Source organism: Balaenoptera acutorostrata, chromosome 9 (assembly GCF_949987535.1).
Source record: "Balaenoptera acutorostrata chromosome 9, mBalAcu1.1, whole genome shotgun sequence".
Taxonomy (NCBI): Eukaryota; Metazoa; Chordata; class Mammalia; order Artiodactyla; family Balaenopteridae; genus Balaenoptera; species Balaenoptera acutorostrata.
This window is the reverse complement of record NC_080072.1, coordinates 94,864,589-94,883,592: the sequence shown is the minus strand read 5'-3', so window position 1 is coordinate 94,883,592 and position 19,004 is coordinate 94,864,589. Positions and strand designations below refer to the sequence as shown.

At 42.9% G+C, this 19,004-nt stretch overlaps 1 protein-coding gene and 1 pseudogene across 2 annotated transcripts; one reads left to right on the top strand and one right to left on the bottom strand.

Annotated features, from left to right (window-relative positions):
* Positions 1–4,391: 4,391 nt before the first annotated feature.
* On the top strand, positions 4,392–5,539 carry LOC103011927 (nucleus accumbens-associated protein 1-like; annotated as a pseudogene).
* A 4,561-nt stretch (positions 5,540–10,100) lies between these two features.
* RBM7 (RNA binding motif protein 7) lies at positions 10,101–18,995 on the bottom strand. 2 transcript variants are annotated; one of them, XM_007171977.2, is made up of 6 exons: positions 18,786–18,897; positions 18,072–18,195; positions 17,729–17,891; positions 17,001–17,088; positions 14,138–14,228; positions 10,101–11,667 (listed from the first exon to the last, which is right to left on the bottom strand). In XM_007171977.2, exons 3-6 carry the CDS (start codon positions 17,787–17,789, stop codon positions 11,305–11,307), a joined length of 603 nt encoding a protein of 200 aa, XP_007172039.1. In that variant the 5' UTR covers positions 17,790–17,891; positions 18,072–18,195; positions 18,786–18,897; the 3' UTR covers positions 10,101–11,304. The 2 variants fall into 2 exon arrangements, with proteins under 2 accessions (XP_007172039.1, XP_007172038.1); XM_007171976.3 differs by lacking the exon at positions 18,072–18,195 and having other exon boundaries at positions 18,786–18,995.
* Between the last annotated feature and the right edge of the window lie 9 nt (positions 18,996–19,004).

Sequence of the window (19,004 nt, the reverse complement as noted above, 5' to 3'; positions counted from 1 at the left end):
GGGGACAAAAAATTTTTTAAATAATGGCCAAAATTTTTCCAAATGTAATGAAAACTGTAAACCCACAGATCTATGCAGCTCAATGAACCCCAAAGCAAAAGAAACATGAAAAAAAATTACGTTAAGGCACATTATAATCAAATGGCTCAAAGCCAGCTAGAGAAAATTTCTCACATTATATATCCATTATGTATATATAATGTGTGCATGTTCACAAATGACTCCAAAAGCACCACCAGCCTTTCGATTTTGGGGTTACAAATAAAATTCAGTGAGTAGGGGAATTCACAAATAAGAAAGCCGCAAGTAATGAAGATCTAGTGTATATCAATACAATGGAATATCATTTGGCCATAAACAGGATTGAAATGCTGTCACATGTTACAACATGGATGAATCTTGAAAACATGATAAATGTGAGAAGCCAGACACAAAAGGACAAATATGAATCTGCTTAGATGTCCAGAATAGGCAAATCCTTTTTTGAGTGTTTTATAGATGACATTTATCAGTTTGAGAAAGTTCTTTTTCATTATTACCTTAAATGTTTTATCATGAAGTGTGCTGAATTTTGTTAAATGCTTTGTATATTGAGATGATTCTGAGGTTTTTATTTATCTTTTATTCTGTTGATAGGGTGTGGTATATTAATTGATTTTAGGATGCTAATCCAATCTTACATTGCTAAGACAAATCCTTCTAGGCCATGTTATATAATCCATTTATATACCTCTGGTTGTTTTGCTATTTTATTAAGGATTTTTGTGTCTATAAGATATATTGCTCTGTGGTTTGATTTTCTTATTACATGTTTTTCTGGTTCTTGTGATGAGAGTAATACTGGCCTCATAGAATGAGTTGTGAAGTGTTTCCTACTCTTCTATTTTTTGGAAGAGTTTGAGAAAAATTGGTATTCTTTATTAAATATTTGGTAGAATTTATCAGTGAAGCCAGCTGGGTCTGGGTTTTCTTTTTTGGGTAGTTTTTGAGTACTAATTCAATTTCTTTGTTATGTCTATTCAGATTTTCTATTTCCTCTTGAGTCAGTTTCAGTAGTTTGCAACTTTCTAAAAACTTGTCCCATCATCTAAGTTATCTAATTTGTTGGCATGCAGTTGTTCATAGTAGTCCCTTATGAAAGAGTCCCTCTTTCATATATGATAGCAGATTTCTTATAGGAAAAAATGCAAGAGGACATTTTAAAAATATAGGCATACTTCATTTTATTGCACTTCACTTTATTGCCCTTTACAGATATTGGTTTTTTTTGTTTTTTTACAAACAGAAGGTTTCTGGCAACCTTGTGTCAAGCAAGTCTATCGGCACCATTTTTCCAACCGTTGCTCACTTCATATGACTCTGTGTCAATTTTTGGTAATTCTTGCAATATTTCAAACTTTTAAATTATTATTATATTTGTTATCATGATCTGTAATTAGTGATCTTTGATGTTACTATTGTCATTGTTTTGGGGTGCCACAAATTGTGCCTATATAAAATGGCAAACTTAACCGATAAGTGTGTGTATTCCGAATGTCCCCTAACCTCTCTCTCTCTCCCCCGTCAGGCTTCCCTATTCCCCAAGACATAACAATATAGAAATTAGGTCCATTTATAACCCTACGATGGCCTCTAAGTGTTCAAGTGAAAGGAAGAGTCAAACATCTCTCACTTTAAATCAAAAGCTAGAAATGATTAAGCTTAGTGAGGAAGGCATGTCTAAAGCTGAGATAGGCTGAAAGCAAGGCCTCTTGCGCCAAACAGTTAAACAAGTTGTGAATACAAAGGAAAAGTTCTTGAAGGAAATTAAAAGTGCTCCTCCACTGAAAACATGAATGACAAGAAAGCAAAACAGCCTTATTACTGATATGGAGAAAGTTTTAGTGGTCTGGATAGAAGATTCTAACCAGCCACAACATTCCCTTAAGTCAAAGCCTAATCCAGAGCAAGGCCCTAACTCTCTTCAAGTCTATGAAGGCTGAGAGAGGTGAGGAAGCTACAGAAGAAAAGTCTGAAGCCAGCAGAGGTTGGTTCATGAGGTTTAAGGAAAGAAGCCGTCTCCATAATATAAATTTACAAGGTGAAGCAGCAAGTGCTGATGTAGAAGCTACAGCAAGTTATCCAGAGGATCTAGCTAAGTTAATTAATAAAGGTGTCTACATGAAACAACAGATTTTCAGTGTAGATAAAACAGCCTTATATTGGAAGAACATGCCATCTAGAACTTTCATAACTAGAGAGATGTCAATGCCTGGCTTTGAAACTTCAAAACACAGGCTGACTCTCTTGTTAGGGAATAATGCAGTTGGTGACCTGAAATTGAAGCCAATGCTTATTCACCATTCTGAAAATCCTAAGCGCCTTAAGAACTATGCTAAATCTACTCTGCCTGTGCTCTATAAGTGGAACAACAAAGCCTGGATGACAGCTCACCTATTTACAGCACGGCTTACTGAATATTTTAAGCCCACTGTTGAGACCTACTGTTCAGGAAAAAAAGATTTCTTTCAAAATGTTACTGCTCATTGACAACGCAACTGGTCACCCAAGAGCTCTGATGGAGATGGACAAGATTAATGTTGTTTTCATGCCTGCTAACACAACATCCATTTAACACAATATCCATTCTGCAGCCCATGGATCAAGGAGTAATTATGACTTTCAAGGCTTATTATTTAAGAAATACATTTCAGGACTTCCCTGGCGGTCCAGTGGTTAAGACTCCACGCTTCCACTGCAGGGGGCACCAGTTCGATCCCTGGTGGGGGAACTAAGATCCCGCATGCCGTGGGGCGCGGCCAAAAAAACAAAAACAAAAACAAACAAACAAAAAAGAAATACATTTCATAAGGTTATAGCTGCCATAGACACCGTGATTCCTCAGATGGATCTGGGCAAAGTAAACTGAAAACCTGGAAAAGCTTCATCATTCTAGATGCCATTGAGAACATTCATGATTCAGAGGAAGAGGTCAAAATATCAACATTAACAGGAGTTTGGAAGAAGCTGATTCCAACTTGAATGAATGAGGGGTTCAAGACTTCAGTGGAGGAAGTAACTGCAGATGTGGTGGAAATAGGAAGAGAACTAGAATTAGAAGTGGAGCCTGAAGATGTGATGAAATTGCTGTAATCTCATGAGAAAACTTCCACAGATCAGGAGTTGCTTCTTATGGATGAGCAAAGAAAGTGGTTTCTTGAGATGGAATTTACTCCAGGTGAAGATGCTGTGAAGATTGCTGAAATGACAACAAAGGATTTAGAATATTACATTAAATTATTTGATAAGGCAGGAGCAGGGTTTCAAAGGATTGGCTCCAATTCTGAAAGAAATTCCACTGTGGGTAAAAATGCTATCAAACAGCATTGCATGCTGCAGAAAAATCATTCGTGAAAGGAAGAGTCAATCAGTGCAGCAAAACTTCATTGTTGTCTTATTTTTAGAAACTGTCACCACCATTCCAACCTTCAGCAACCACCACCCTGATCAGTCAGCAGCCATCAGCATCGAAGCAAGACCCTCCACCTGCAAAAAGATTATAAATCGCTGAAGGCTCAGATGATTAGCATTTTTTAGCAATAAAGGATTTTTAAATTAAGGTATGCACACTGGGGGTTTTTTAGACATAATGTTATTGTACACAATGGAATACAGTATAATATAAACATAACTTTTGTATGCACTGGGAAACCAAAAAATTTGTCACTCACTTACTGTGATATTCAGTTTCTAGTGGTGGCCTGGAACCGAACCCACAATATCTCCAAGGTATGCCTGTATAGAAAGGAGAAAAGAAAAAACTGTCAACTTAGAACTCTATACCCAGACAAATTGTATTTCAGAAACAAATGTGAAAGAGGCTTTTTCAGACATAGATAAACTAAAAGAGTTCATCACCAGCAAGACTGCGCTATAAGAACTATCAAAACAGGTTCTTCAAGCAGGCGAATACCAAATGGATAAATGGAGCTACACAAAAGGATGAAGAGCTCCAGAAATGGTAACTTTGGAAAAATATGTTAAGATTTTTTTCTTATTTAAATCTTCTTAAAAGAAAATCTATGTTTTAATACCAACAGTAACAACAAAAAAAACCCCAAAGAACAAACAAAAACAATTCTGTGTGGGGTATGTGCATACACACACACACACACACACACACACACACATAAATGTAAAGTGTATAACAGCACAGTCTCTAGCAAGCTTGAACAGGGTGTGGGAGGGAAGATAAAATATATCAGGAACTAAAACTGGACTATATATAACTCGAGAGAGAGGTTTACAAAAACTATCAGAAATACTAGGTACAACTCTATATCCATTAATTTGGAAAGACAGAGGAAATGTTGATTTTTAATAAAGATATAAATTCAGTTGGCCCACAATGAATGGCCAACGCGGCTGCCGCTGCTGCTGAAGCAGAGGCCGCGGGGGCCGTAGCTCCGGTGCAGGGGGACGCGCCCCGGGCCCAGACCCTGCAGATGCAGATCCTGAACTTCGGCCACAGCATTCTGGAGTGTCTCAAGGAGCAGCGGCTGCAGGGCCCGTACTGTGATGTCTCGGTGGTGGTCAAGGGCCCTGCCGGCCGCCAGCAGCTCCTACTTCCGGGACCTGTTCAACAGCAGCCGGAGCACGGCGGTGGAGCTGCCGGCGGCTGCGCAGCCCCAGTCCTTCCAGCAGAGCCTCAGCTTCCGCTACACGGGCCGGCTGAGCATGAACATGGGCGGTCAGGTCCTGCTCGTGTACACAGCGGGCTCACTGCAGATCCAGGAGATCATGGAGCAGGGCACAGAGTTCTTCCTCAAGGTAAGCTCCCCCCACTGTGACTCCCAGGGCCTGCACGCCGAGGAGGCCCCCTCGTCCGAGCCCCCGAGCCCTGTGGCGCAGACGTCGAGCTGGCCGGCCTGCGGGACCGCACTGCACCCCACTGGCCCTGGCGTCTCGCGTCAAGACGGAGCAGCAGGAGTCGGACTCCGTGCAGTGCACGCCCGTGGCCAAGCGGCTGTGCGACAGCAGCTAGAAGGAGGCCGGCCGTGGCAGCAGTGGCAACGGCAGCCGCAAGATGGCCAAGTTCTCCGCGCAGGACCTGACCGCCAATCGGCCGCCCCATAGGGCCCAGGTGGTGGCGGCCGCACAGCGCGCCGGAGTGGCGGGGGGGTGGGGGGCGGGGCAGCCGGCGGGCGGCGTGTCGGCAGCGGCAGGCGGAGCGGTGAGTGGGCCCAGCACGTCGGAGCGGACCAGCCCGGGCATCTCAAGCGCTTACACCAGCGACAGCCGCGGCTCTTAACCACGAGGAGGAGGAGGAGGACGCGGGCGAGGAGGGCACAGACGAGCAGTACCGGCAGATGTGCAATATGTCCGCTACCGCATGATGAATGTCGTCCAGACCGCCGAGAAGGTGGAGGCCTTCCCTGAGCAGGTGGCCCCCGAGTCCCGGAATCGCATCCGAGTGCGGCAAGCTGGACCCCCAAGGTCAAGCTGCTTATGGCCGAGGGTGACGCCTACACCACCTTCGTCAGCTACACGAGCAAGATAGAGCCGGACATGATGGGTGTGGAGCACGGCTTCGAGACGGCCAGCCATGACGGCGAGGCCAGCCCCTCGGCCGAGGAGGCCCTCCAGTACCCGCCACCGGACCCTCCCGCGGGGCCGTCACACTCCCCCTCCTGTCACACCCGCCCGCCATCTTGGGCACGAGCTACTGTCTGCCCTTCCCCAGGACCCGCGAGGGGCACTGCATGCACCCGGCCCCTCTGCCCCCCCCCCGTCCCACCCCCTGACCCCAATCCGATCGGGGGTCCGGGCTGGGAGAGGACGGCAGGTGGTGCGAGGTCTGCGTTGCCTTCTCTAGCACACACTCATGCACAGTCGGGGGGCTCTTGCTCCCCCTCTCCTAACCCCTAGCAACTGTCTCCCCACTCACCAGGCCAGGCACAAGGAGGTGCTGGCCTGGGGGGCTTGGGAAGACCCCCCTTCCCAGGCTCTGGGCCACCTAGCCGGAGCATTCCTCAGCCTCCGCCCCCGACTGCAGCCTCTTGGGACTCACAGGGGCCCCGGGTTCTCAGGACCCCTCCGGCCACCACCTCCCAGTGCTTCCACGTTTCCAAAAGCGCCTTCCTGTCTCCCACGTCTGTCCCTGCGCCTGGGGGCTGGGGTAGGCGAGGCCGTGAGGACTGCCCGTTTTACAGCTGAGGAAACTGAGGCTCAGGGAAACTCCATGACCGACCTAAGGTGGCGGGCGGTGGCAGGCCCAGCGCCCTTCTCTTCCCCCACCTGTGCTCAGCCTCTCTTGCCGCCACCAGCCCCCTGGGGCCTGAGAGGGTCAGGTCCTGAGAGGGGGGCCCTTGGGGACAGACCGAGGGTCTCTGAGGATAGAAGGAGAGGTTTCCGGGGCTCGCAGAAGCATGTAGGTTTGCATGTGTGTGTGTGTGCGCGCGTGCGTGTGTAGAAGTTTTGCTTTTAAACAGATGAAGACGTGAGAGGCAGTAGGACCAGGGCTGGAGCCCAGGGGAGCAGGCTGGGGGGTGCTGCTGCCTTTCCCTCCCTTCCCCACCCCCAAGGCAGGGCTCCCAGCCCCCAGCCCCTGTACATACTTTTTAAAACATGTTTTTAGCTAATGAGATATTGAAGTGTAAGATTCCTTTTGTTTTTCAAACCAGTGGGACCGTGTCTGATGCCCCCTTCGGTCCTCGGGGCTGTGGAAGGCAGGACGGAGTGGGGAGCGGGGGGCAGGCTGAATGTGCGCGTGTGTGTGGAGTGGGAGCGCGCGTTGCCGAGGTGGGGGGGAGCGCCCAGGCCCCGCTTTGCCTGGGCTCCTGTGGGTCTGGCCGGCTCCCACTCAACCCCAGGGCCTCCCCCCAAGGGCTACATTGCAAGCGTGTCCCTGGTTTGTCCAGTTGGCTGAGTCCAGCTCCTGGCAGGGCCGGGTCCGCTTCATGGTTAAAGATTGTTTGCCGAATCTTCTTTTACCATTCGTCGCTTTCTATCCTTGCCTAGCTCCGCGAGTGGTTTTGTGGATTTTTTGAGTTCTACGTGTAAACTTGGAGGGTTCTTTTTGTTTTTTTAACTCCTCCCCCCCCCGCACCCCTCCCCACACACGCTGAGTGTCCATTTCTTTGCAATTTCACATTTTTGTCTCTAGCCCTGGTGCTCACGGCCTCTGTCTCCGCGCAGTCTGACTAGCCCATTGCTCCCAGCAGCCTCTCTCTCCAAAGGCAAGGGGATTACAGGAGGTGGGGTGGGCGCCAGCTGGACCACTGGGATCTGACCTGGAGGCCTGCCCCCGCCCCAGGAGCCCCTGCCAGCCTGCGGGGAGCGGGTCCTTCCTGGTTTCTGCTTGCTGCGAGGGGGTGGGTCAGTCCAGCGGGGCCCTGGCACTCTGCTTTCCTGGCCCAGCCCCAGTACCTTAGCCCTCAGCCGGCCCGAGTGCGTGGGGGGGTCGACAGCCCCAGCTAAAGCACGAGCACCTTAGTCGCACCTCCCCTGCCCCTCATCCTGGCCTTGACACCCCACCCCAGCGTAGATCCCAAAGCACAATACGCTGGTCACTTGGCAAGCTGCCGGGCCAACTAAGGCCAAGGGGTGGGCTGGGGCTCCAGCCAGACCCACAAAGGAAGCAGGAGTCCCCAGGCGCTCCCCTCCTTCCAGGCCTTAGCGGGGGCCAGCTCTCTGGGACTGGGGTCTTCTCCTTCCCCACCCCCTTGTCCTGGGCAGGCCCCTGTCCAGCCCCTCCTCGCCTTGCCCTCGGGTGGGGCTTGCCCCATCCCTCCTCCGAGCCCCTGCAGCACGGGGTTGGGTGGCAGAGCCCTCTTGTTTCAGGGACTCCAGGAGGTGCCCCTGGCTCCCTGGACCGTGTGTAGAGGTCTGGGGAGGGGGCGGGGGAGAGGGGCTGGGCAGGGGCGCAGGGGAGGAAACTCCTCACCAGGAGAGCCAAAGACAGGGTTGTGCCTTACCCCAGGAGCCACCCCTGCACCCTCCCAGCCTGCTCTCCCCGCTCTTGGGCGGCCTGCTGCTTTTCCTGCTTTCCCTTCCCCCAGCCCTGCCCTGCCCTGAGCTGCATAGACCGCCCCCCCCACCCCCCCACCCCCACCCGGGGCAGCCAGGAAGGAACATGAATGGAGAATCCACCGACCAACGCAAAAAAGACTCTGGGGGCCCCCCTCCACCTCCCCCGGCCGCCCATTCACCCACACCTTTCACGCAGCACAGACCACCCGCCCTGTCTGCCTGGAGTGCCAACACCCTCCCTGCCCTGGGCCGAGCCCCTCCTCCCCGGGCCCATAAGTGAGATTGCACATTAACTACTGTAAGAGGAGCCGCACTGGGAAATGTGAACCATGAGAATATCAGTGATACTGATGAGGAGAATATACTAAACGCCATTGTAACAAAAACAAACAAACAACAAAAGATATAAATTCATTCTACAAAACTAACAGAACCACAATTCCAAAACCCAACTAAGGTAAACAATTATTTTAAGAAAACCTCATGAATACAGATCCAATAACTTCTTAAAAATTTGAAAAACAAATAGAATTCTAGAGTGTATTAAAGGCACAGTGTGTTGTGTTACAATTTTTACAGTAGGATGCAATGATGGTTCAGGGTTCGGAAATCCATACCAAAGAAGTTTTCAGTGTTGAAGCCTTTCTTCATTCAATTATTTGACAAATGTTCCTTCATTTATTCATCAAAAATTTACCATGTATTATATATATGCCAGGCACTGAATACTAGGAATTCAGTGGTGAAAAAGATGAGGTCCTGGACTTCATGGAGACATCTAGAGAGATACAAGTAAAAATAAAATTTTAATACAATAAAAAGGCTGTAAGAGAAATACAGGGACTACTATAGGAATACATAAATTGGTACGTAAACATTAGGGTGCTGTTGGAATAACCCGGTTGCGATGATGATTGCTCATTCTAGGATGGTGGCAGTGGATACAGATAAGATGGGCCTACACGACATCATCAGAAAGTGGTGTAACATTTTCTGATGACTGATTGGATGGAGAAGGGTGGAGTCAAGAGATTCTTTGGGGAGATCTTAATGTATGATGTATAAAAGGGTAAAATAAGGGTCAAGTAAGTTCAAAAAGTACTGTTAGGTATAAACATTCCTGCAGCACTTGTCAGCTTTATGGCACTTTCTCATGAAGAGAAAGTCACAGTGTTAGGTAGTACATGTTTACCATACATTTGACTACAGAACCCTGTTATTTTTTGCAGAACACTTGTGAGAGTACTGTCTCATGGAACACACTCTGGGAGAAGCTGCTTTCCATAAAAACACTCTTCCTTTCTACTCCTGCAGCTCTCAATACCTCGGTGAATTGTCTCACCAGCTATACTCAATTCTTTGTGGCTGTCCTGTTCTATCTCTTTACACAGTACATATATTTAGTTTGGTTACTTTCAACTGGATGAGAATGAAGTGAAAAAGATTCACTGGAACCTCACAAGGGGTGTCCCAAAAACCATTAAAAAAGAAAAAAAAATTATTCTGGACCAGGGTCACCTGTGAATCAATACGAACAGATCTGAGCCACAGATAAGTTGCAATAAAGCAGTATTAATCTTTGTTAATATCTACAAATGCTACTGAGTAAATTTTCATATAGGTAAGACACCTGAAAGTAACAGGCTCATTGGAAACAAATCCTTCTACTATGAAACTGCTTAAGCAAAGAGAAACTTGATTTTAAGGTTCTGTGCCGAGTAATTGGATAGCTAGCTCCATTTAGGTGGACTCAGAAAAGCTACATGCATTTAGAAACAGAGAAAACCAAATGTACAAACTCCTAGAGACTAGGGAGAGTAACTAAATTAGTTTACAGTGCTCAGAAACATAAACCATGTGTTACTGAAAATCTGATTCTAAAATATAAGTTCGATATGTTCAAAAGGTATATTTCAGGATCCTCTAATTAACACCATGCAATCACTGAATAAAAGTATGCTGCTACCTGGAGTGTGCAGGGGAGGAATCCCAAGCATGTCTCAGGTCCATCAGCACTATACATAGAATTGGTGGTAAATAAATGCATCTATTGATTCATAAAAAAAAAAAAAAAAAAAAAAAAAAAAAAAAGTATGCTGCTAGCTTTTTGTGTACAATGTTAGTCATGTCAAAAAAAAAAGACACACCCCTCCTTTTTGTTTTCAATATATTAAAAAGCAACATAGTACAAATGTTGTAGTTAATATTAAAAAGGATCCAAATTTTTCAAGGAATGAATTTTTATAAACAAGTTCTACAATGAAAGGGAAACGGCATATTGATACATAAAAGTTTTGTTAAACAAGACTTTAAAAATTTTAAATCAAAGTGTTTTAGACTAAATTCTTTCAAATGTTCAAACAAAACCAAAAAAACCCTGTACAATCTCCATAATAAAATGTGCCCTTGCACTTTGAACATGTTAAAATTTTAGAAATTTGAGTGATAGAGGCAGCACTTAAAGGTTTCGTGAACCTTTTTTTCCCAAAAAAGAATACTTTCAGTAAAACATTTTACTATTTTATCTGACTATGCATTTACATTTTTGTTCTTCCAGAAAAAGATTTACATTAACACTGTATTTTTACTGTAAAAAAAATACATTTAGAGATATTTAACTTCCTGAGTGACTTCAGTCATACATCAAACATGATTTAATGAGCAAATTCTAAAATTTTATAATGAACCAGCATGTGTAAATGTATACTTGTACGCTCACTTACAGTAAAACTCAAGATCATGTCACAGAACTTACACTTAAGTTCTCTAAGTTAAATAATATGATTTATCCCCAAACTTGACCAAAAGGTTTTCTCAAATGTTAGTAAAATGAATCACTGAATTTACATTTTCTCATTTAGTAACAAAATACTGAGTCATTTCAGACTATCAACTTGAATGTTTTCCATTATATACACCAAAATCTGATTCCCTAACAAGAAATTTCTTGCAATACAAAAAGATAACAGATAATTAAAATATTTGCTTCATAATACAACTAATCCATATAATACATCCCTTCCTCAACTGTCTAAAATGATTAGGAATTGTGGCACTTTCTTTAGCATAAAACCCTTTCCTCTTCTTAAAACCCTGAGGTGAAAGGTTATTAATGTAATAAAACTAGAACCACAATTCTCATTTCTGTATTGGACTGCAATTAAGTTTTAAAAATTTTATAAAGAAATGTGGCAACTTGTAAAGCTGCTCTATAGAGTTTAAGAAAACATTCCCAGAAACAACTTAACAAAAAGGGCCTAGAATGACCCTATGAAAACATCCCTTTAACACTTGTTAGTGTCGAGATGAGCGCCATTTTCCATCTCTACCACTGTCTCTTCTGTTATCATAGTCATGGCTCCAGCCATCGTGATTTCTCTCTTCATAGAAGAAATCATCTCTGCTTCCTCTGTAATGATGGTCGGACCCATGGTCAGTGTAACGCTGTTCACGGCTATAATGTCTATCCACTACATAGGGATGACAATTCTGTCTGACTTTTCGCTGTGATGATGGTGTATCTTGGCGCCACTGGGAGGCTGAAGACTGGTTAAAAGTGTGATTATGTGACTGAACTGATGGGGAAAATCCTGACTGATCCAGATGTGGAGAACCAAATTTCCCTCCATATGACATCTGTCTCAAAACATTGTTCATCTGAGTGAAGAGAAAAAGAAGGAAATGTGTTAACCACAAATATTTCTAGATAGCAAAGGCAACAGATATCAAGACATGGTTAAACGAACACAATAATGGAAAAGCAAAATCATTCTTGCCAGCTGAATCTTAAGGTAAACACAACTAAAGTAGTACAATAGCTTCATTAATTCCAATGTATACCTACAAGATATCTGTACATAACTACTACTCTTCGTCTTCCAGAATACAATTTAGAAGGGAAGAAGTAATACAAAATGACTATAATGTAAATCACTGTATGATGAACACATTAAAAGCAAAAGCTCAGTATCTTTAGGAAGGATTTAATGAAGGCGACACATGATCTGAGTATTAGAAGTATAGATGGAATTTTTTTTTTTGGCCATGCCGCACGGCTTGCAGGATCTTCGTTCCCCAACCAGGGATCGAACTCACACCCTCGGCAATGAAAGCGTGGAGTCCTAACTACTGGATCACCAGGGAATTCCCTGGATGGAGTTTTTTAAAGAAAATATTTTAAGGGGGAGGTATGTCAAGGAAAGAAAATTGCACAAACAAAAATAACAGGGAAACACAGAATAGGTTCATAGAATAGCAAGTAATTCTGGCTAAGACAGGTTATAGATCTCATGATCCATGACTAATGGATGGTAGGCTAGAAAGGTTTATTGGAATCAGATAGTGGGAGCAAAAACACAAGGCTAGGGGCTTCCCTGGTGGTGCAGTGGTTGAGAGTCTGCCTGCTAATGCAGGGGACACGGGTTCGAGCCCTGGTCTGGGAAGATCCCACATGCCGCGGAGCAACTGGGCCCATGAGCCACAGCTACTGAGCCTGCGCGTCTGGAGCCTGTGCTCCGCAACAAGAGAGGCCACGATAGTGAGAGGCCTGCGCACCACGATGAAGAGTGGCCCCCGCTTGCCGCAACTAGAGGAAGCTCTCGCACAGAAACGAAGACCCAACACAGCCAAAAATAAATAAATAAATAAATAAATAATAATTAAAGGTGCTAATAATTAAAAAAAAAAAAAAAAACAGGGCTTCCCTGGTGGCGCAGTGGTTGAGAGTCTGCCTGCCAATGCAGAGGACGCGGGTTCGGGCCCTGGTCTGGGAAGATCCCACATGCCGCGGAGCGACTGGGCCCGTGAGCCACAATTACTGAGCCTGCGCGTCTGGAGCTTGTGCTCCGCAACAAGAGAGGCCGAGATAGTGAGAGGCCCGCGCACCGCGATGAAGAGTGGCCCCCGCTTGCCGCAACTAGAGAAAGCCCTCGCACAGAAACGAAGACCCAACACAGCCATAAATAAATAAAAATAAATAAATAAAAATTTAAAAAAAAAAAAAAAAAAAAAAAAAAAAAAACAAGGCTAGGGCTTCCCTGGTGGCGCAGTGGTTAAGAATCCGCCTGCCAATGCAGGGGACACGGGTTCGAGCCCTGGTCCGGGAAGATCCCACATGCCACTGAGCAACTGAGCCCATGTGCTGCCATAACTACTGAGCCTTCACTCTAGAGCCCGTGCTCCGCAACAAGAGAAGCCACCGCAATGAGAAGCCCACTAGCCGCAACTAGAGAAAGCCCGCACGCAGCAACGAAGACCCAATGCGGCCAAAAATAAATAAATAAAATAATAAATTTATATTAAAAAAATCACCAGGAAGATAAGCAAAACAGAGTTATAATAGTAATTTTGAAATGGTGTGTGAGATGGACTAGTGAGAAGAAAATAGACATAAGTACTAAGTGACTAGACAAGTGGTTCCCAAATTCTGCCTGTGGACAGACATTAGCCAATGATGGTTTTTTTTTAATGGTCTACAGCAAAATAAGGAAAATATATAACATGTTTATAAGAGTTGATATCTGTTTATATTGGTCTCTCAATTTTATTTTATTTCACTTATATTTTTATTCTGCAGACCTGTGCAATACAAAATCCTAGGGACCACAATTCAAGATTGTGATTTGGGCAAAGAAAATAAAAAGGAAGAAACAAATGTAAGAAAAAGAAAAAAATGAAGGATCTGGAGACTGACCAAAGACAAAGATGCAACAGCAAAAGATACCTAAGATTTTATCACTGGTGATATTATTACAGATAAAAATGGCATGTTCACAAGGGAGGTGGTCTAGAAGACTGTAGTATATTAACGTATTAAGTATTAAAGACAGTACATGATAAGAAGTTACTTGGCACAGGTTGCAAGAACATCAAAGAATGAGTATCCAATATTTGCAACACACACACACATCACACCAACAATGGTTAAAGAAAAATACAAATGTGACAAGCAGTTCTTTTTATCTTCAATCTTTTAAATATATATTTCAGCCCAGTGAAAACTAAAATGAGTGATCTACAAAGATCATGCTAGTCTAACTAAAATTTAAGAAATGAACTTAAGAATTAAGAATGAATGTTTGAACTAAGTATGAGTTTTTTAGCAACTCGAGTTGAAAAATCAGTTTACCACTGCTTGTCTCTGAAGATTTTCTGAAGAAGAGAAAGATCTTTGAATTATCGGTGTTGATGGAGTCATGTTATCCACTGTCCTTTCATACCTGTGAAAAGTTAAGAAAACCAACATAGAATCATTCATTCAGTAAATGTTTACTACATACCCATCCTGGGCAAGACACAGTCTTCAAAGATAGGAATGAACAAGACCAACAAGGTGTCTGCTCTCATGGAGCTGGGGTAAGGATTCAGACAAGACAATTTCACATGGTTACAAAGATATAGTAATAAATGACTAAAGAGCAACTTGAGGTGACAGAGATAGGGGGTTCTACTTCAGCTTGACTGGTCAGGAATGGCCTTTCGAAAAAGGAGACATTTGAAGTTTGAGCTGAACAAGATTACCTGGAGGCAACGCACTCCAGCTGAGGGAAGGACTAGTGCACGGGTAAGCAAACTACAGCCTGTGCGCCAAACTCAGTTTGTGTAAACAAAGTTTTACAAGAACTTAGCCAGGCTCTTTTGTTTTGGTATTATCTGTGCGGTGCTACAATGGCAGAAGAAACAAGTTCTTTATAGAAAAAAAATTTTTTGTCAATTTATAGAAAAAAAATCGTCAATACCTGTGCCAGTAATGCAAAGGCCTAGACTGAGAACTAAAATGAAAAGGATTTGATCAATTAGACATAACAGGTGAGGGAAACAGAAGAAATAAAGGATAAAAATCTAGATTTTTGGCTTGAGCAATTAGGTAGACCTTTACTGAGATAAGAAAAAATAATAATAGGTTTTGGGGAGTAAGGAGTTCTGTAACATAAACAGAATATTAATCTTAAGGACTTAAACCTTATTCCTCACTTCCTATAGAGGTAACTTGCTCTACAGAAAAACTCAGAAAGGTTTTAATTTTATTTTAAAATATGCCTTTGGAATCAAATCACCAACTGATTTATCTTACAGTTTAGATCTTTTTATCTTGGGTTTTCTTTTTTTCTTCTTTTTTTTAAGCAGAACTGATTTTATTTGTACGCTGTAAAGAAAGCTACTTTTTTAAAAAAAGACCTTTTATTTCTTTATATATATATATATATATATATATATATATAAATAAACCCTTGCCCCCTGCAGTAGAAGTGCGGAGTCTTAACCACTGGACCGCCAGGGAAGTGCCGTATTTTGGGTTTTCTGAAATCGGATTACGTACCTGTATGCTAAGGGGGTAAAAAGTGTAATTTTACTTACAGAGAGTATAAAAATCAGGTACACTCTAGTGTTTGATTAAAACTACAGTATTTACTTGTATATTTTTTTCCCCAAGAATTTCTAAGAAGGGTTAAAAACTCTTTTTTTCCCCTCCACCTAAGATAACCTTTCAAGAGTCCATAAAAGTGGTTAGAGATGCTTCGAATTCCAACCATACTGAAAAGCATTTAAACACAATTAACTTCAGCTGGCAAGAAAAGACTCTAAGAGGGTACCCTTTTCATATTATTGCTCTCTTACAATTTCACCTTCCAAACTCTTTTCATATCCACCCACTTCTCTCCAGCTCTTGGCACCACCTTAATCCAAAGCAGCAACCTCACTCCCACAGCTTCCTTGCTACTAACACCAATAATACAATACCTTGCTACCAACAGCTTCCTAGTGACCCTTGTCCCCTTTAATCCATTCTCTACCAGTACAACCAACTAACTCATTAAAATACAAACCCCCGTTCCTCTTGCTACCCTACTGAAAACGTTTCAATGTCTTCCTACTGTTCTTAGGGTGAAATTCCAAGATCCTAATTAGGGCCTATAAGAAAGACCCTGTATCATCTGCCTCTATCTACTTCAACAGTATCATCTACTACTCTCCATTTTTTATTCATTATGATCTAGGTACACTGCCCTCTTTCAAGTCCTCATTCACTTATCTCTCCTTGTTAAAACTTTCTAGACACTTTCTACTCATATCATGGTGGGTGTGCTCAATCACACTGCCTGGGTTTGAAAACAAGCCCACTGCTTATGAGCAGTTCACGCTTGAGCAAGTTAACCTCCAACCTTCATTTTCTTCATACATAAGGTAGAGATAATAATAATCCTTGCCTCATAAAACTACTGTGAGGAATAAATGAGATCATAGGTGCAAAGGACTTGGTGAAGAACCTGACAGGTGACAGGTATTTGTTAACTCTTTCTTGAATGAAGCCATAAATTGATAAATAGCTCTATGGACATACCGGGAAGAAACTGTCCCTGGTAAAATATCAGCCTCTCCAAAGAAAATTATTAGTAAATATAAATATGGTACCTCTTCTAATCCTCAGTAGCTAAGAGGGATTTTAGAGATCATTCAAATCAACTTCTTTTCCTTACAAATGGAAAGACAGAGACACAGACTAGCTCAAGATTACACAATTGGTAGAGACAGATCTAGAATCCAATTCTATGAACTCTTAGTCCAGTAGTCTGTTTACTAACAGGTATTTTTAAACTGCAAGCAACAACCATTTAGTGGTCATAAAACTAATGTGACTTTTTAAAAAATAAAATAAAATAGAAAATAGAGGTTACTACAAGTAGTAAGGTTAAGTAATGTTTTGAGAAATTTTGTCTCGGTTATATACATGTATGTGGGTGTGGGTATATCTTTACAAATGAACATAAATATAGTTATGTACGTATCTATTTTAAGGGAACTATATATAACGGGCTTATAGTCCCCTTAAAATAGATACATATATAACTATAATCCAACATAGCAAATATAGCAGAAGAATTAAGAGGTAGGAGCATAAAGAAAGAAACCAATCACTCATTATGCATTTTGAGGTCACTGCCTAAAAAAATTCCTGATAAATGATTTTAAAAATAGGTGATAAATATTACCTGCTAGGAGATGTGGAAGTAGGGCTTGAACTTCCAACATGATGCTGGGGATATGACAAACTGACCTCCTGTGAGGCATGGCTACTTCCTAAAATGAAACAATTTGATAAATTCTTATTGATAAAAAACTTAATTTGAAATTTTGTATCCCTCAGCCCAATCACGCCAAAAAAGGTAGACATAGGCTAAAAGTGAAAACCTCAAATTTCAGTAGATTGCTTTATAGTTCATCAGAGTGAAAATTGTTAAGTGTTTAATACCAAATATACCCAAAACAAAGGGTTCCAAATAAGGTACTTTCCAATGTATAAATACCCAATCTGGCCATAATATTTTGATCCCCACACTAAATTGTAAGACTCACTACAAGGAAAGTTTCCTCGCATGATCACGCATCAAAATTTGTAAAAGTAAATTACAAAGCAGTCAGGAAAAGTATTTTCAGGAAATAATCCTTGTGCTTTTAGAGCGTGAACCCAAACTCAGTCATTTTAATAATAAAGTTTATGTCCTTTTCACAAACCCAAACTGAAATTTTAACTCTCATTTTAAAATTACAGCTTTCAAAATCCATACTGTCAATGTTACCCATTTTCAGGGATATATAAAGTTTACTATTCATAAAGCTTAAAGCATTTTCATCCAAAAATAGGTTCTTTAAATAACAAAATTAAAAACAACAAACAAAGCGGCAACCTCTCTCCTAAACATCATCAGTGAATAGTTACCTGATCTAAACTGAATTTTGATGGGCCTTCCAAAAAGTTTGATTCCGTTAAGCAGATTCATGGCATAAGGAACAGATACTTCATGTTTGAAATTCACAAACGCAAACTGCTTTGGTTTACCATCCTTATCTTTTGGAATTTTCACTTTTATTACTGGCCCAGCCTACAGACAAAAAAAGTTTTCAGAATTTCAGTAAGGCAGTTTCAGGAAAATACTCAACTTTTACAAAGTTTAAAAAATTCAAAAATGTAACCGGGGACTCTAATTTTAAAAATGGATACACTCGGATTTCCATCTGGGTTAAAGATCCTATAGATATGACTGAAAATTAGATTAACTTACTTGGAGGGAGGGAGCCCATAAGGAACCGGAAACCCAATCACCGACTGAATTTACATTTCACAGCACTTTATGACTTTAACAAGGCGACCAACATCCATCATTATCCCACTGCGTGGAAATTAACCTTTATCAAGAGTAAGAGAAAGTAGTTTTCTTGGACTAAAAATTCACTTTTGTATCGACTAATCAAACATTACCAGTTGTTGAAAGAACTGGAGGGAACAGGTTTAACGCGTCTTGATACAGATTTTAATACATAAACACTACAGTGCCGCTCTTATACAGAGTATTTGAGTCTGTCTTTGTTGCAACTTCGTAAGAAGCTTAAGTGGAAAACGGATACTAAGAAAGAAATTGAAATAAAATTTACAAGCGGAAGATGAGAAAAGCAGGAAGAGGAAAAGCACAGCTCAACGAAGGACCCACGCGTACGAGGTCGCTTAACAGCACTGACTCTTTACCACGTGAGTGCCCGATAGAGGACCCTCCACCACTTTTAGTCGTTACTTCGGCCTGAACTAACCAGGATCCTTCTAATAAAGGGACAAGTAGCGAGCGCCTCCCTTTCTAAGCGCGACTCCCACCTCCAGCCCGCCCACCTGTCGGGTGCCGGGACGAACCGTCCCGCTTGAGCCAGGAAAGCGGGGATGGCCATTGGGCCGGGCCCTAGCCGGGCCGGAAAACGAAAGGGAAAGGCTGATCCCAGCCGCTTACCTGGTGGAAAAGCTCGAAAAGGAGCTCCTCTGTCACTTTCGTTTCAAGGTTGCCCACAAAGAGAGTACGATCCGCTTCGGCTGCCGCCGCCCCCATCTCAGCATCGCCCCCTCCCGAAAAAGACCGAAGGGTCGCCGCCGACGCATCCACTGCGCACTCTCAGAAACCCCACGTCCTCGCGCTCCCAGGCGTCACAGACGTAAACGTCAATCACGTCGT

Bases quoted from the DNA above. Each gene is read 5' to 3' on its own strand.
- RBM7 (XM_007171976.3), bottom strand. From the start codon at position 18,881: ATGGGGGCGGCGGCAGCCGAAGCGGATCGTACTCTCTTTGTGGGCAAC. The intron at 17,892-18,785 runs GTAAGCGGCTGG...TTTTGTCTGTAG, and splicing joins TTTTCGAGCTTTTCCACCAG to GCTGGGCCAGTAATAAAAGT. The intron at 11,668-14,137 runs GTAAACTGATTT...CTCTTCACTCAG, and splicing joins ATCTTCAGAGACAAGCAGTG to ATGAACAATGTTTTGAGACA.